Source organism: Babylonia areolata, chromosome 24 (genome assembly GCF_041734735.1).
Source record: "Babylonia areolata isolate BAREFJ2019XMU chromosome 24, ASM4173473v1, whole genome shotgun sequence".
In the NCBI taxonomy this organism is placed as follows: Eukaryota; Metazoa; Mollusca; class Gastropoda; order Neogastropoda; family Buccinidae; genus Babylonia; species Babylonia areolata.
Window position 1 is genome coordinate 15,569,796 of NC_134899.1, and position 14,444 is coordinate 15,584,239.

Genomic DNA, 14,444 nt, shown 5'->3' on the forward strand with positions numbered 1-14,444 from the left:
CACAACATTCGTGAAAATCTGACACACACCCTTTTGCCCTGCCTTGGTGGATTGGTCCAGTGTAATAAATTCATCCAATCAAAGAACGTAAAACATGTTGGCCAAGGGCTTAGACAAGTCACATGATCATATGACACTATATAACTCGCCATCCTGTTCCGTCTGCCTCAGTTGCCACTAAGTGTTTCAGTCGACAGACGTTCATTCTCTTCTCTCGTTAGGTCTTCTCTTATTTTCAGTCAAAATGGCAGACAGTAACTCATTCCAGTACCACCCTGATGCCCCTCCGTATACACCGTTCTTCGGCATTATTGGAGTTACGGCTGCAATGTCATTTTGCGGTGAGTATTTGTGTTTGTGACGATGTTTATACGCCCGGACCACTGGTACTGTGGTTGACCCCTGCAGAAATTAGCTTCAGTGGATTTATGACTCTAAATGGTTAATGAAACTATTGACAGCATGTGTTTATAAGTGTGTGGAAGTTTCCATTCCCGGCTAAGGATTCCATTTTATTGTAAAACACCACAATATATTACACATCTATGCCACTGGCCAGCCACATCTTCGTGAACTGAACACAACGGTGGGTAGATCACATTATAATGATTGTGTTGGAATTTTAACAAATCAACGTATTTGGCGTTATTGATTTTAAAGAATATTGGCATACAGACACGGTTTTCCAGTAGTTTTTCGCTTCATCTGTACCATTAAGTTAAGGGGGTCTTTCTGTGTTTATGAAACGGTATAAGTGAGCATGACTGCAGAAAATGAAATTCGTATCACGCGTGACGTGGTCATGTGACCTCAGTACTTCAGACTATTACTGTAAACTCGTAGGGTTTTGGACCGTCTTGCCATCAAAATGTTTTAAAATGATATGAATTTCAGAGTAAATCTGTGAATTCTCTCGTTTTAAAGAATAGAAGTTTAGAACATGATAGACACAAGTTAACGCTTTGGTTTTTAAAGTTAACTCATTTAGTTATGCCCATTTACTGTGATATCATGGAAATGATGTATACACACACACTTGATTTAATGTGCACACATATCCTTTCCAGTAACAATAGCCAGTGCAAAAATATATATCATCTGTGGTCATAAAACAGAAAAATGAAAACATGAATGTTATGTATAACATGGTCATGTGATGTCCACTTCAAGTTCATATTGAACAGTCACTCTGTAAAAATGTAAAATTTTCAGTGTCCCCACCAAACTGTGATATATTATATCTCCAAGAGTGATTTACTACATCTTTGTAATTTTCAAGTTTTAAACTGTAGCATTGGTATATACAACAGTTAACAATTTGAGCTGATGTTCACTCATGTACAGTGATGTACTCATGTGACACATGTGTGATATGATGTAAATTGTAAGCACAGAAATGTACACACATACCCTCTTTTTGATAGCTACAGATGATGCCATACATGTGTAGAAAAAAGGACAAAGATCTGTGAGCAAAGCTGGAAAATTGTGCGGTATGTGGTGTGATGTGGTGTGGTCAATCAATGGATCTTTGTTTTAAAAGAAAAATAAATAGTATATCTGTATTTAAAATTATAAAAAGTTTTCTTTGTTTGTTTTTTTTTCAGCCTTGGGGGCAGCCTATGGGACGGCCAAGTCAGGGACAGGAATATCGGCCATGGCCGTGATGCGGCCAGAGCTGATCATGAAGTCTGTTATCCCCGTGGTTATGGCGGGTATCATCGCTATTTACGGCCTGGTGGTGTCTGTCGTCATGATCCAGAGCATATCTGGAGATGCCACCTACACTCTGTACAAGTAAGTTGCTTCCAGGGGGATCGGGGAAGAAAGAAGGGGGAAAGTCTTACACTTTGTGATACATGTTAAAACTAAAAGCACTTCGACTGGGAAATTTCATAATGAGAATAAAATAGATTGAATGTGAGCAATACACGGTACCCTTTTGTCTCCCATCATATGATCCAGTTCCTTCCCTCCATTTAGCTGTTCTACTGCGGTGATGATTCATGATAGGTTTTATTTGTAATTTTTTACGCTAGTATTCCTGTGAATGGTATGATCCACATTCTACCTATTCTAATCAAATTTTCACTATTACTAGTATTGATTAGCAAAATAATTTATTATCAGCTACTTTGTATTTGTGTGCCATGACACATATCAACAGTGATTAATGAACAGCTCTCAAGTGGAAATATGAAGTACTGTGTCAGTGAGACTGAAAACTGAAAGGGATGCCGGTAGTGAGTACTAGAGAAGTTTTGTTGCAGAATGGAATGTGGTATTTGCATACATACTTGTACTGCATAACAAAGAAGATGACAGTAACACAACAGCATGTTTTTTGTTGTTGCCATGAAGGGTGTATTCTATTAGTACATATTTCATAATTCTTTCAGTACATATTTCACAATGACCGTTACAAAGTGTTTTCACACATCAAATATGAGAATCGTCACGTTAGATGAGTACTTGCGTATTCAGATCAAAATGATTCAAAGTTGTGGTTTTTAAAACAGTGTGCTGTTTGTGGTGATTGTTGCAGGAGCTTTCTGCACCTGGGTGCTGGTCTGTGTGTAGGCCTGAGTGGACTGGCAGCCGGCTTTGCCATCGGTATTGTAGGAGATGCTGGAGTACGAGGCATAGCCCAGCAGCCCCGGTTATTTGTTGGCATGATCCTCATCCTCATCTTCGCTGAGGTGTTGGGGTTGTACGGACTTATCGTCGCCCTTATCCTCTCTGTCAAATAGGCTGCTGGACGGATGGGAAGCAGCCATTGTGCTCTTCAGTTCCTGTTGGCGGCTTGGGGAAAGAATGCGGCATTGGGGAACGAGATCGGAAACATCATGAAAAGAAGTTGACCAGATTAGATTGTGTGTGTATTGGCTCATGAGTACACTCTTGTACTGATGATTTTTTGTTGTTGAAAAGTGAACAAATGGTATTATGATCATGACTAAGAAAATAAGGGTTCCATTCTCTACTGCGCACAATTTAGGTTCTCCTGTCTAACTATAGGCTAGTGGATTAGGCTTTGCTATTTATTTTGGATGCCTGTATTGGCTGTAATGTGTGGTGTTTCCTGAAGGTAGGAAAGGTGGGTCCCAGCGTTGTTAAGCCTGCCTATGTTTACTAGTCAGTTTTGTAGTGCTGAAAAATTCCTTATTAATGTGCAGCCATTTCTGTAAATGTAGTTTATTCGAAAAAAAAAGAATTGTGAACAAAAAAAGAGTTAAAAGCCAGCGGCTGAATATCAGTTCTGGTTGTATTTTTGTGGGATTTGTTGCTTGTTAATAATGTGACCAGTCTGGTTTAAAAACAGAAGGAATTTAATCTTAGATACAGAATGACCTTGGGAACAAGTGAAGATTCTAAATTATAATCTTAATATTCTCTTCTCTCTGCCCTCTTCTCTTTGTGTGTGTGTGTGTGTGTGTGTGTGTGTGTGTGTGTGTGCTACGTATGACGCATGCACGCTCGTGCAAACACGCATACACACACACGTGCGCGTGCACACACACACACACACACACACACACACACTCACGGACAGACATTTTTCTCACAAAATGTCCACACTGAGACAGATCGAGAGGGTGAGACAGACACGGGAGGAGAGAGAGAGAGAGAGAGAGGTGTCATCATCATAAGAGTTATAATCGAGCATCGGACTTTGAACTGGTCAAACATTTCCAGCTGATAAGACGCTGGTTGTGTCACTGTGATAGCTCTGTGCGTGTGCGTGTGTGGTGTTTGTTTGTTGTGTGTGTGTGTGTGTGTGTGTGTGTGTGTGTGTGTGTGTGTGAGAGAGAGAGAGAGAGAGAGAGAGAGAGAGAGACTTTGTTTGGCTTTGTGTATACCCACGACTTTTAAGTCCGTGGTGTATGCCTCTCTCTCTCTCTCTCTCCCCCTCTCTTGTTCAATTAAAAAGTCGCCAGTCTTAAATTTCTCGTGACCACGACATATCATCTTAAAGTGCGTCTGTCTGTCTGTCTGTAGTGCTGAAAAATTCCTTATTAATGTGCAGCCATTTCTGTAAATGTAGTTTATTTGAAAAAAAAGAAGAAGAAAAAAAAAGAAAAAAGAATTGTGAACAAAAAAAGAGTTAAAAGCCAGCGGCTGAATATCAGTTCTGGTTGTATTTTTGTGGGATTTGTTGCTTGTTAATAATGTGACCAGTCTGGTTTAAAAACAGAAGGAATTTAATCTTAGATACAGAATGACCTTGGGAACAAGTGAAGATTCTAAATTATAATCTTAATATTCTCTTCTCTTTGCCCTCATCTCTTTTGCTGTCTGCAGTATAAGCCCATTAATGATTTTACCTTCAGAAAAAGTGTTCCTTTGTAGTGTGGAATAGTAATTTAGTATAGTATGATTTGTAGTATTTCGGCTTTAGAGGTGCCAAGAAAGTTGTATCTTCACCTTCTGATTTATTTTCTTCTGAAACTTCTGTACCATTCAATTTGAAAAGTGTCCCTTTCCCCTCCCTTCACCCTTTCTAACTGTCTCGCCCCAATTCTGTCTCCCCCACCATTCCCCTCCCACACCCCCCAAAGCCCATTTTTCTTTCTTTGATATTATATTCCAGAGAATGATTGCACTATAGAATGTTGGGCCAGAAAATTAAATGAAGTACTTGAATAAGTAAAGACGTTTTTTTTTTAGTTCTTGTGATAAGCAGGAGATGAATGGTACTTGTGAATGTTTGGGAAAGAAGGATCGGAAAGGAGCCTGGAGTGATTTTGTGTGCATGTTTGTGTGTGCGTTTGTGTGCCAACAGAAAGTTTGTGTTGAGGTATGAACTGTCTTTGCTCTTTTTTTCTCAATGTAGGTAATGTGGGAAATGCGCTATCATTACAGTTACAATAAAGTGTTAGTTTCAGTTTGAGATTTAGCGTTTGAGAAAGTCGGATGCATGAAGACCTGTTGAGTTGGATTATGTGTAAGAGAACACAAGTCATGGTAAGGTTTTGCCATGACATTACAAAGCACTGAGGCCCTGGTTGTGAGTAGGGACTAACCTGTAGTGAGGAAAAGGGAGGGAAGGGGGGAATCTTGTGGTTTTAACTTGTCTGGGTAATTCCATATCCGATAGTGTTGTGAGTAGTGTGTAGATTATGTTTTCAACTTATGGGATCGTCTGTTTGTATTCTGCATGACATTTTTTGCTGAGTCTGAATGTTTGATTAAGACCATTCAATGTTCAGTAAACGGTGCTGCCAGGGAGTCCCAGGAGCTGATTGGTCAGTCTAATGAGCTGTGTTCCTTTGGTACACATTTGAAGGATTCTGGAGTATAGGGTTAAAGACTTGTCTTTAGAGGATTTTTGGTTTTTGCCATAGATTGTAGCTGTTCTATATATATACATCTCCCTCTTGTTCTACACTGCTTACCCTTAACATACCAACTGAGCTAACCAGGAATCCATAATGTCTCAAGGCCTGACAGTGCACTGGGTATATGCGCAAGCCAGATGTCTGCTAAATTTCATTCCTGTGGTTGGTTCCACCACTTGGTTTTCACGGCATTGGAAATGTAGATATATGAACTGGTCCACGTGCAGAATATTTGAAGAAAGTGAACATTCTGAAGGTGTCTGTAGTAGTGAGACCCAGTGCTGTTGTCCTCAGGTCAGACTGTCATGTAGAGATGTATCACAGAATATCAGTACGTCTTCGCTCACCTCTCATTACTGGAGATTGTTCATGGGGACAGTGATAAGAGAGCTGATGTGTGTATTGTGTTTGGGTTCCGTGTTGTATTGGAAGTGTGTGGGTTTTCAGTTGGAATGATTTTGATTTGGGCCAGTTTCTTTACTTTTTTTCATGTCTTGTAAATTATGTGTAATTTACAGTCTGAATAAACTTTCGAAAGTGGCACACTGTTGGTTTTTTGTTGTTGTTGCATCTTTTTTTTTCCCTTCTGTGACATTGTAGGAGTATCCTTTTTCATGAGAGGTAATGTATGCTTGTGTGTGTTTGACAAATTTAATTACCAAGTAGTCTTTTTCAGATAGGTGAATGATGATATTGGTTACTTAGTTCACTTGGTTTTGAAAACAGACACATGGTTATTCATAAATTCTGCACTACGTACTGCTGAATGACCACTGTAAAACCATACCATTTAGCAAGATTTTCTGTTCAGAATTTGGCCAGAGACACTTAGTTTCCATTAACCTATTAAGTGCATGATGCACTCAAAGTTTATTACTAAACAGAAACTAGACATTGTGTACTGCCATGTATATGTATTCACTGCAGTTTACTGGATGAGAGTAGGTCTAGGTACCAGTTCTTCCTGGATGAAGCTTGTCTTGCCCAGACAGAACACTAGAACACAGACTACCATACAAAAAAATGGGGTTTGTATCACATACTTCACCACACTTAACGCTTACTGAGATAATAAACTTACTCTGATTCTGAAGTCTTTCACAATGTTAGAACGCAGACCACTGTACAGTCTGGGGTAAGTCTCACCCAGAACACGAGCACCCAGTCCACCACACAATCTAATGGAGTCTTGTCCAGAATACTATTACCCAGACCATCACACAAGGTCTATTGGAGTCTTATCCAGAATACTTGCACCCAGACCACCACATGAAGTCGGGGGCAAGTTTTAACCAGTACACCAGCACCTACATCACACAAAGTCGGGGATAAATTTCGTTCACAACACTAGGACCCAGACCACCTCAGTTAAAGTTATCATGACGAACGGCATTGTTAGAAGGGAGACAAAGTCAGACCACGAGTTTTTACATTATACTTGGTTGCTTCCCTTGATAGGAGTGCTCTTTCTCCACCCTTCCACGTCATGTCATTGATCTCTGGGCTCTGTTATGCGTACGCCTTGCGAACCTGAAGTATTCGAACTTTCTCCTTTCCAGTCCATACTTTTATTTTAATTTCGTTTCACCATGTGTTTTTAGTCCGATCTCGGAAAATTTTATGACTGCCATGATTATTTTGAATGTTTAAGTTTTAAGCCCTGTTTCCTTTTACGACAATCGGGGCAGTGAATTCACATTCACTAAATTAGCCGTTTTAACCTTCCCAAACCTAAGGTACCCGTTCACACCTGTGTGGAGTGAAGAAAATCGAGTGCCTTTCCCAAGGACACAAACTAAGCCGAAACGGGACGCGCGGGAACCGCTGGTGATCACTGGCCGGCGAACAGCGGATAACAAGTCCAACGCCTAACCGAGTCTGCAAATCAAGGCTCTCTCAATTTTGAATTGTAGGTTTATACTGCTACTACTACTGATTATTATCATCATGACATGTTCTCCAAATTGGTTTGTAGCCTTCATTAACAGACTGCCTCCGGTACTGATGGGTGCCGACACTGAACAACCGAGCACTTAAAGAATTGGACTTTCAAGCTGAGGGTCTTTGGTTGAGTCCCGGCGTTTGGTGGGAATAGTGTGGAGATTTTTCCCCACCTCGCGTGTCAACACGTGTGCAGACCTGCTCAAGTGTCTGAACCACCTTCGTATGTATACGCATGCTGAGGATCAAATACGCATGTTAAAGATCTCGTAATCCGTGTCAGAGTTCGGTGGGTTATGGAAACAAGAACATACTCAGCGTGCACACCCACGAAAACCGAGGCGGAATATGGCTGCCTACATAGCGGTATAAAAACGGTTATACACGTAAAAACCTACTCAAGCATACGAGTGATCGTGGGGGGCGCAGCCCATGAACGCAGAAGAAATGACTACACCCTACGTTTGATGTATCGTTATTCTGCACACTTATGATTTATAGTGAATATGATTGAGGGTGACTAGCATGAGAGAGAGAGAGAGAGAGAGAGAGAGAGAGAGAGACAGACAGACAGACGGACAGACAGACAGAAGCAGAGATAAAACAGGCTAATACGTTACGAATCATAAAGAAAACATTAAATGAGCCACCTTGACATTCACCTCAACGGCTACTATCAGAACAAAGGCGACAGAAAGCAGACAGGAAAATGGTCTTATACAGCTCAATGAACACAACCGTAAAGAAAGGAAACATCAAAGGAGTGCAGCGAACCGTAACTTGCACACTTTGATGCGCACAGCACGGTGGCACAAATAAATACAGGGCAGGCCTACAAGCACTCAAGAGATTTTCTCACCCGGCGCCTCTCTGGTGAAGAAATGCTGAGGAACAGCCTTGGGATTATTTGTAACAGATGCACATACATAAATCATCGTCTTGTGAAACTGAGTTAGAATCCTCACAACTATCACCGTTACAGTCTAATACGTGGGTGCACTGATTTAATTTCAAATCTAAAACAACTGACCAGCTTAAACTGTGATTCCATAAAGTGGATTCCGAAATTAAATGAGAATTACGTGGGAATGGGTGCGGTTTTCGTTCTTAAATGTCTTTTCGCTAATAGTGAAATTAGACGAAGTTATCACTCTGTGTATGTGTGTGTGTGTGTGTGTGTGTGTGTGAAATAGAATCAGGGTTACTTTTCCTTGATTGTTTTCGTCGTTTATTTTCGAAGGCAATTTTTACTGACATTACTTCCTGTCAGTCCCTCTTCCACGCACTCTCTTCCATCACATAGCTCTGTTCTTCGTCATATCCACGAGTGGACTTTTCCCCCCCCCACCCCGTCATTTAAGCAGCCATACTCCGTTTTCTAGGCTGTGTTTTCTGGATATGTTCGTGTTTCCATAACTCACCAAACACTTACATGGCTTACTGGATCTGTATTGTGCATGATTATTTGGTTTTCTGGATGTCTGTACAGACAAGAGGGTTTCAGAGACTTGCAAGTCTGTACAGATGTTAACCTGGGAGTTCGAGAAAAATGTTTATCTTGAACCAACCAAACGCAACTGGCTCAAGCCAAGGACCATGAAAGTCAATGCTCTGATCACTCGTCACAGCGTCCATCACTGTGTTCCGTGAAGCTGAAAAAAACAAAACAAAACAGGAGAGGTCTGTGTTGTATACGTATCGGTTCATGTTCCACGATGTGAGTGAAACTTGGAAAAGTATTAGTTTTAAGTCTTAAGCTTGTAAGCTTGGATTGTGTATTTCACGTACTTTTCTTTCAGTCTTACATTGCATAGCATGCCAGTAACAAGTCGTGGAAGTTTGGAAGTTGGCCGCCGTTCTTTCTCTGTCTCTGAACCTTGCAATTGGAATGAACCTATTCTTTCGCTTCGTCAAGTCTTCACACTCAGCTCTTTCAAGTCTGGTCTTTAAACCCACCTCTTCCCAAAATAGCCTCCCTTCCCTGCCTCTTCCTTGTCTTCAGTTTCTCCAGTTGTAGAGTTATGCATGCGTGTGAGTGACTGGTGCGAAAGTGCTTTGATTTTTCTCTGCACAAGATTCAGCGCTATATAAACACCATTATTATTATTATTATTATTACATCATATGGAAAACTAAGGCCTACAACTTTGTAATGCAGGTATGGGAAATTGTTCTTCTTCTACTGTGATTTAGTTCGTGCAACTATAAATTGTTCCCAGGCTGTAGATGTGAACTGTCGTCACCTTCGGCAAAGTTGAACCAGATAAACAAGACATGACCTTCGCCTTGAAATTCGGACATTACATCAATGCATTAGAGTTTAACGACCGAATAGCTTGCGCCCTTTTAGATCGTGTTGTTCAATACTTGGCAATTGTGGGTTAAAACCTATTGTTTGGGCGTCTGTTAAGTCACTTTTTTTACACACAAATTTTCATTATAACATCATCCAACGAACGTTGCTCCACAATCAATCCAAAACCAATCGGAAACAAAATCAAGCAAATTTAACTGTTTATGGCCTTCTTTTTTTTCTGCATTTTCTGCCTAAAATCAAGAGACGTAAGAACCCCCACTCAACATGCAATACGTCGCCGGAAGTTGCAATGTGCTAACAGTGTGTTGGCCCACTGAAATCGGGTAAAAACGCAAACAAAACGAGTAAGTATCAGTATCAATATCAGTAGCTCAAGGAGGCGTCACTGCGTTCTGTCAAATCCATATACGCTACACCACATCTGCCAAGCAGATGCCTGACCAGCAGCGTAACCCAACGCGCTTTTTCAGGCCTTGAGAGAGAGAGAGAGAGAGAGAGAATCCCCATAAAAATACTACTACTAATAATAATAATATTTATAAGGCGCAAAATGTTGATAAAGTCAACTCTAAGCGGAAAAAAAAGAAGAAAAAAACCCAAAAACAAACAAACAAAAAAACAACAACAAAAAACGAGTAAATAAATATCCTTGATTCTGTTACCAGATGAACTCCAACTGACTCAGCGTGGAATATTTAATTCCTGGTTGATAATATGATGAATTTTTTTGCGTTGAAAACACTCAGTGAGATAACATCCAGACTAAAGGATTTAATCGTCCTGTGAAGGTTTCGTTGTTCCAGGGAGTGGTAGAGTCCAAGATTACACCGAACTCAGCGACCCTGTCTCCTCATACGAAAGTCCCGGAACTGAAGAATCTTGTTTACCGGAAGCCATTTACAGTGTGTGTATACGAACGGGATCCGTCGTAAAAATCATCAGCTGGAGACGGTAGAAGGTCGACACCCAGTCACTGGGTGTTTAGGTAGGAGGAGGGGCGGTCTTTACGACTTGGGCGTCAGCTGATGTCGACGAGATAGGTAACGAAAGCAAATATCTTTTGTGGGTTGGTGAAAGTGTTGATCCAGATGAAAGAGGCAAAAAGGAAACAGGGAACTGACATGGGAAAGGGCGATAAACCTTGGCGGTGGTTTATGGGTATTGGGGGCGAGCTTTCACACATCAGTTGTGTAGTTTATAGCTTGTAGTCCTTTGGGTGTGTGAGTGCATGTGAGCGAGCGAGCGTGTGTGGCAGTGTGTGTGTGTGTGTGTGTGTGTGTGCGCGCGCGCGCGAGTATACCTGTGTGCACGCGAGAGAGAGAGAAGGTGAGAGAATGCATGATAAAAACAAAGGTAGGAACACTGACATGTCGGGTTATGCTTGATGTGTGCCTGGTACCTGTGTATCGTTATCTTTTTATTTTTTATTTCATTTATATATATATTTTTAATAATCTCCCCTAGACCTATAGATATAAAGGTCGGAATGGGAATCCCCTGAATGCACCGATAAAACCTAAGCTAATTCAAAGGACACATACCGCTGCCCTTAAAACGGATCTAAGACTGGGTAACTGCATGTTAATGAACATGTCCACACAGCGTAAACATCAGCAAGGTGGAAATGCCGTGATCAAGAGCACTGAGGTGAAGCATGAAAGAAAGTTTCAGCTTCAGCTTGCAGGAGGTGTCAAAGCGTGCACACTGATCCATAAACGCTACACCACATCTGCAAAGAAGAAGAAGAAGAGAGAGAGAGAGAAGCACATGTCTGACTTTCGTATAAACACAAAGTACTGATCGGGCCCTGAGAGGCTACCCAAGATTTATGAAAAACTTTAAGTACATAAAATGGAATAAAAGAATTAGGCAAAATACAATCAACATATTTGCAAAATACAATCAATATATCAGATACATAAGACGACGTTAAAGTGAAACATACTTTCAAGGCAAATGATAATGGAGAAAAAGAAATAAATATATATAAATAGAATAATGGCAATGATTTAAAAAAAAATATTTGAAAGCAAAAACAAATGAGACACGATCAGGTCAACACACACACACATGTACACACACACACACATATGCACACACACACACATATGCACACACACATATGCACACACACACACACACACACATGTACACACACACACACACACACTACACAACTACAGTGCTTCCTTTTCTTCCTCTCCTCCAACTGTGCTGTACAAATTGTTTGCAGGGCTCCAAAGGAGCACGTGCTGAAATGAACTACTGACTTTTTTTTCTCTCGCCCCTGACATCTGTTGACTCAGCAGAGCGTAAAAGTTGCCCCCATTCCTTACAGAACGAGCAAACAAAAGGACCAAAATTGACGTAGTGGTTATCGGGGAGTGTCATACCCTCAATTATAACCATTAGCAAAACTAAAAGGTTTGATTGATTTTTTTATGTATGTTTTTTTTTTCTTCTTCCAACTCTGGGCCACTTATTTCCCTACCTAAACCTTTGCAATCGGAATATTCTGTGCAAACAACTGCGTTTAAAGCGAAAGAACTTGTGCCAGTCCATTATAATCATACTCAGATTGTTTACAAGTCCGGCACCCGGCCTCTGGAAGGCAGACCTGTGCAAAGGGGAAGCCTGTTGAGGGCATGTATTGTCGCCCCTGCATTGATTGTCGCCGGCGACAATACTTACAGCCCTCACTGCACATATTGTCACCCCTCTGCAGTGGTGCTGTTGTGCAGAGTGAGTTAAGAGTTGTGAAGTAACATTTACGACCCAGCATAGAGTCGTTGAAAGGCTATGCCCTTGCAGATAACACACACACACACAGTGACAATAGCCAAACCTGACCAGATCACAACCCAGCTTCTCTTCACTTTATCAAGTGATTGACTCAAGATCCCGAACCTACTGGGTGAGAAGTTGTGACGTAACTTTTATGACCCAGCGTGATGTCGTTGAAGGGCTGTGCCCCCGCAGATAAGATGAGGACAAAAAGAAAAGACGACGTCAAAGAAATACCTGGCACCCCGACCCGGAGGCAGACATGAAGAGGACAGGTCGCACCTGGGTACAGCTGGAGAGACTGACACAGGACCGGGACGGCTGCAGAACACTTCTTGGTGGCCTGTGCCCCAGGTGGGGCTACAGACACAGTTACACTCACACACAGACACACACACACATCCCTGCCCCCCTCACCCCCACCCCCACTCCCCTACCCAAACAAAAGAAACATGGTAGATGTCACCACACAACGCACATCCAGACCCCACCGGGATGATCGAAGGATCGAGAGCGAAAGAAGAAGGTGGAGGGGTGGGCAGCCAACGCCACTGTTTTCAAGCCCATTTCGCTGAGAGAGTGGGGATGTAACCTGAGCAAGACATAACTTAACTCTCCACTGTAACTAAATTCTCGCCCAGATAGTTGGGCCCAGCAGTTACCTCATCTGCTGTTCTGATCGTCATAGTTGGACAGACTGACTGACGATCATACATCAGGAATAGGAGTGAGGAGTAAGTGGGGGGGATGTCTGTGTGTCTGTTTGTGACTTTGTGTGTATGTGTGTGTGTGTGTGTGTATCGCAAGCACCAAATAAACACACACAAACGCGCGCGCACACACACACAGACACACACACACTCACTCAACACAACCGCACAACACACCTTGGTTGACCACAGGAACCTGATCTTTGCTGGCTGATTTCAGTTGGGATTAGGGGTCAGGGGAGGTGTGAGGTCGGCGTGGGGGCAGTGGGTGTAGGTGTGAGGGGGAAGTAGAGAGGGTTGGTTTATTAGGGCGTTGACACAAACAGATTTTACCAGCTAGCTATTGCTGTTTGTGTGATGAGGCATGTCGATTACTATCAGATAATTGAGATGGAGAAGGGGTAGGGCAATAGCGCGCGCGCGCGCGCTTGTGTGTGTGTCTGTTTGCCTGTGTCTGTGTGGATATATATATATATATACGTGTGTGTGTGTGTGTGCACGCGTGCGCGCGCGTGTGTATGTGTGTGAGTGTGTGTGTGTCTGTGTGTGTGCGCGCCTGCCTCTTTGTGCGTGCCTCTTGTGTGTGTGTGTGTGTGTGTGTGTGTGTGTGTGCACGCGCGCACACTCAACACACACTCGAAACATACTTAGCCCCGTGAAAGTGAAAAACAAAACAAAAACAACAAAAAATCCCCTTTCTGGAGGGACAGTCGGTTAAATCGCGCTAATGGGCAACGTGCATTATATGATAGTTTAGCTTTAATGCTATGTGGCGCGGTGGCCTAGTGGTCATATGCTCGACTGAGAAGCGAGTATCCGCGCGTTCGAGTCCAGTCCCGCACAAAGACCGGGATTATATTTTTACTTCTCCGCTCTCTCCACTAGACTTTGAATGATGGTCGTTGGTGCTGGTCTTTCGGATGAGACAACAAAACCAGCAGGGGCCAGTGTACTGCATGAACTTGGCGCACACACAAAAGAGAACCCATGGCAACTGAACGGTTGTCCCTGGCAGAATTATGAAGAGAAATCCACTTTAATTGTGAAAGAAAAACACTTGCAGACAGAAAAAAACAAACCAAACATATGTGTGCAGCACCGCACTGTTGTGATTTTCATACATGGAAATCACACAGCACAACAGTATGCAGTGGTAAAATTCGCTATGAGTACAATGCAATGCAACACAATACAATACACTACAATAAACCGTCATTTATAAACTTGATTTTGTCCTTACCGATGTTAAGTCCGTACTTATTCTAAATTGTCCCCAGAAAGAGAGAGAGAGACAAACAGAGAGAGAGAGAAACAACTCAACTTTCTCTTGAGAGTTCTCAACAGGCCCACAAT

General features: G+C 42.1%; 1 protein-coding gene across 1 annotated transcript; it reads left to right on the forward strand.

Moving 5' to 3' along the window:
* The first annotated feature begins 187 nt into the window (after positions 1-187).
* LOC143298878 (V-type proton ATPase 16 kDa proteolipid subunit c-like) lies at positions 188-3,601 on the forward strand. The gene is made up of 3 exons (XM_076611882.1): positions 188-341; positions 1,608-1,797; positions 2,546-3,601. The coding sequence occupies exons 1-3, from the start codon at positions 245-247 to the stop codon at positions 2,748-2,750; spliced, it is 492 nt and encodes a 163-aa protein (XP_076467997.1). The 5' UTR covers positions 188-244; the 3' UTR covers positions 2,751-3,601.
* The last annotated feature ends 10,843 nt before the right edge of the window (positions 3,602-14,444 follow it).

What these genes read in the sequence shown, in the direction of transcription:
- LOC143298878 (XM_076611882.1), top strand. Translation starts at nt 245, where the DNA reads ATGGCAGACAGTAACTCATTCCAGTACCACCCTGATGCCCCTCCGTAT. An exon ending in GGCTGCAATGTCATTTTGCG is followed by an intron (nt 342 to 1,607) that starts GTGAGTATTTGT and finishes TTTTTTTTTCAG; the next exon opens with CCTTGGGGGCAGCCTATGGG. An exon ending in GCCACCTACACTCTGTACAA is followed by an intron (nt 1,798 to 2,545) that starts GTAAGTTGCTTC and finishes TGATTGTTGCAG; the next exon opens with GAGCTTTCTGCACCTGGGTG.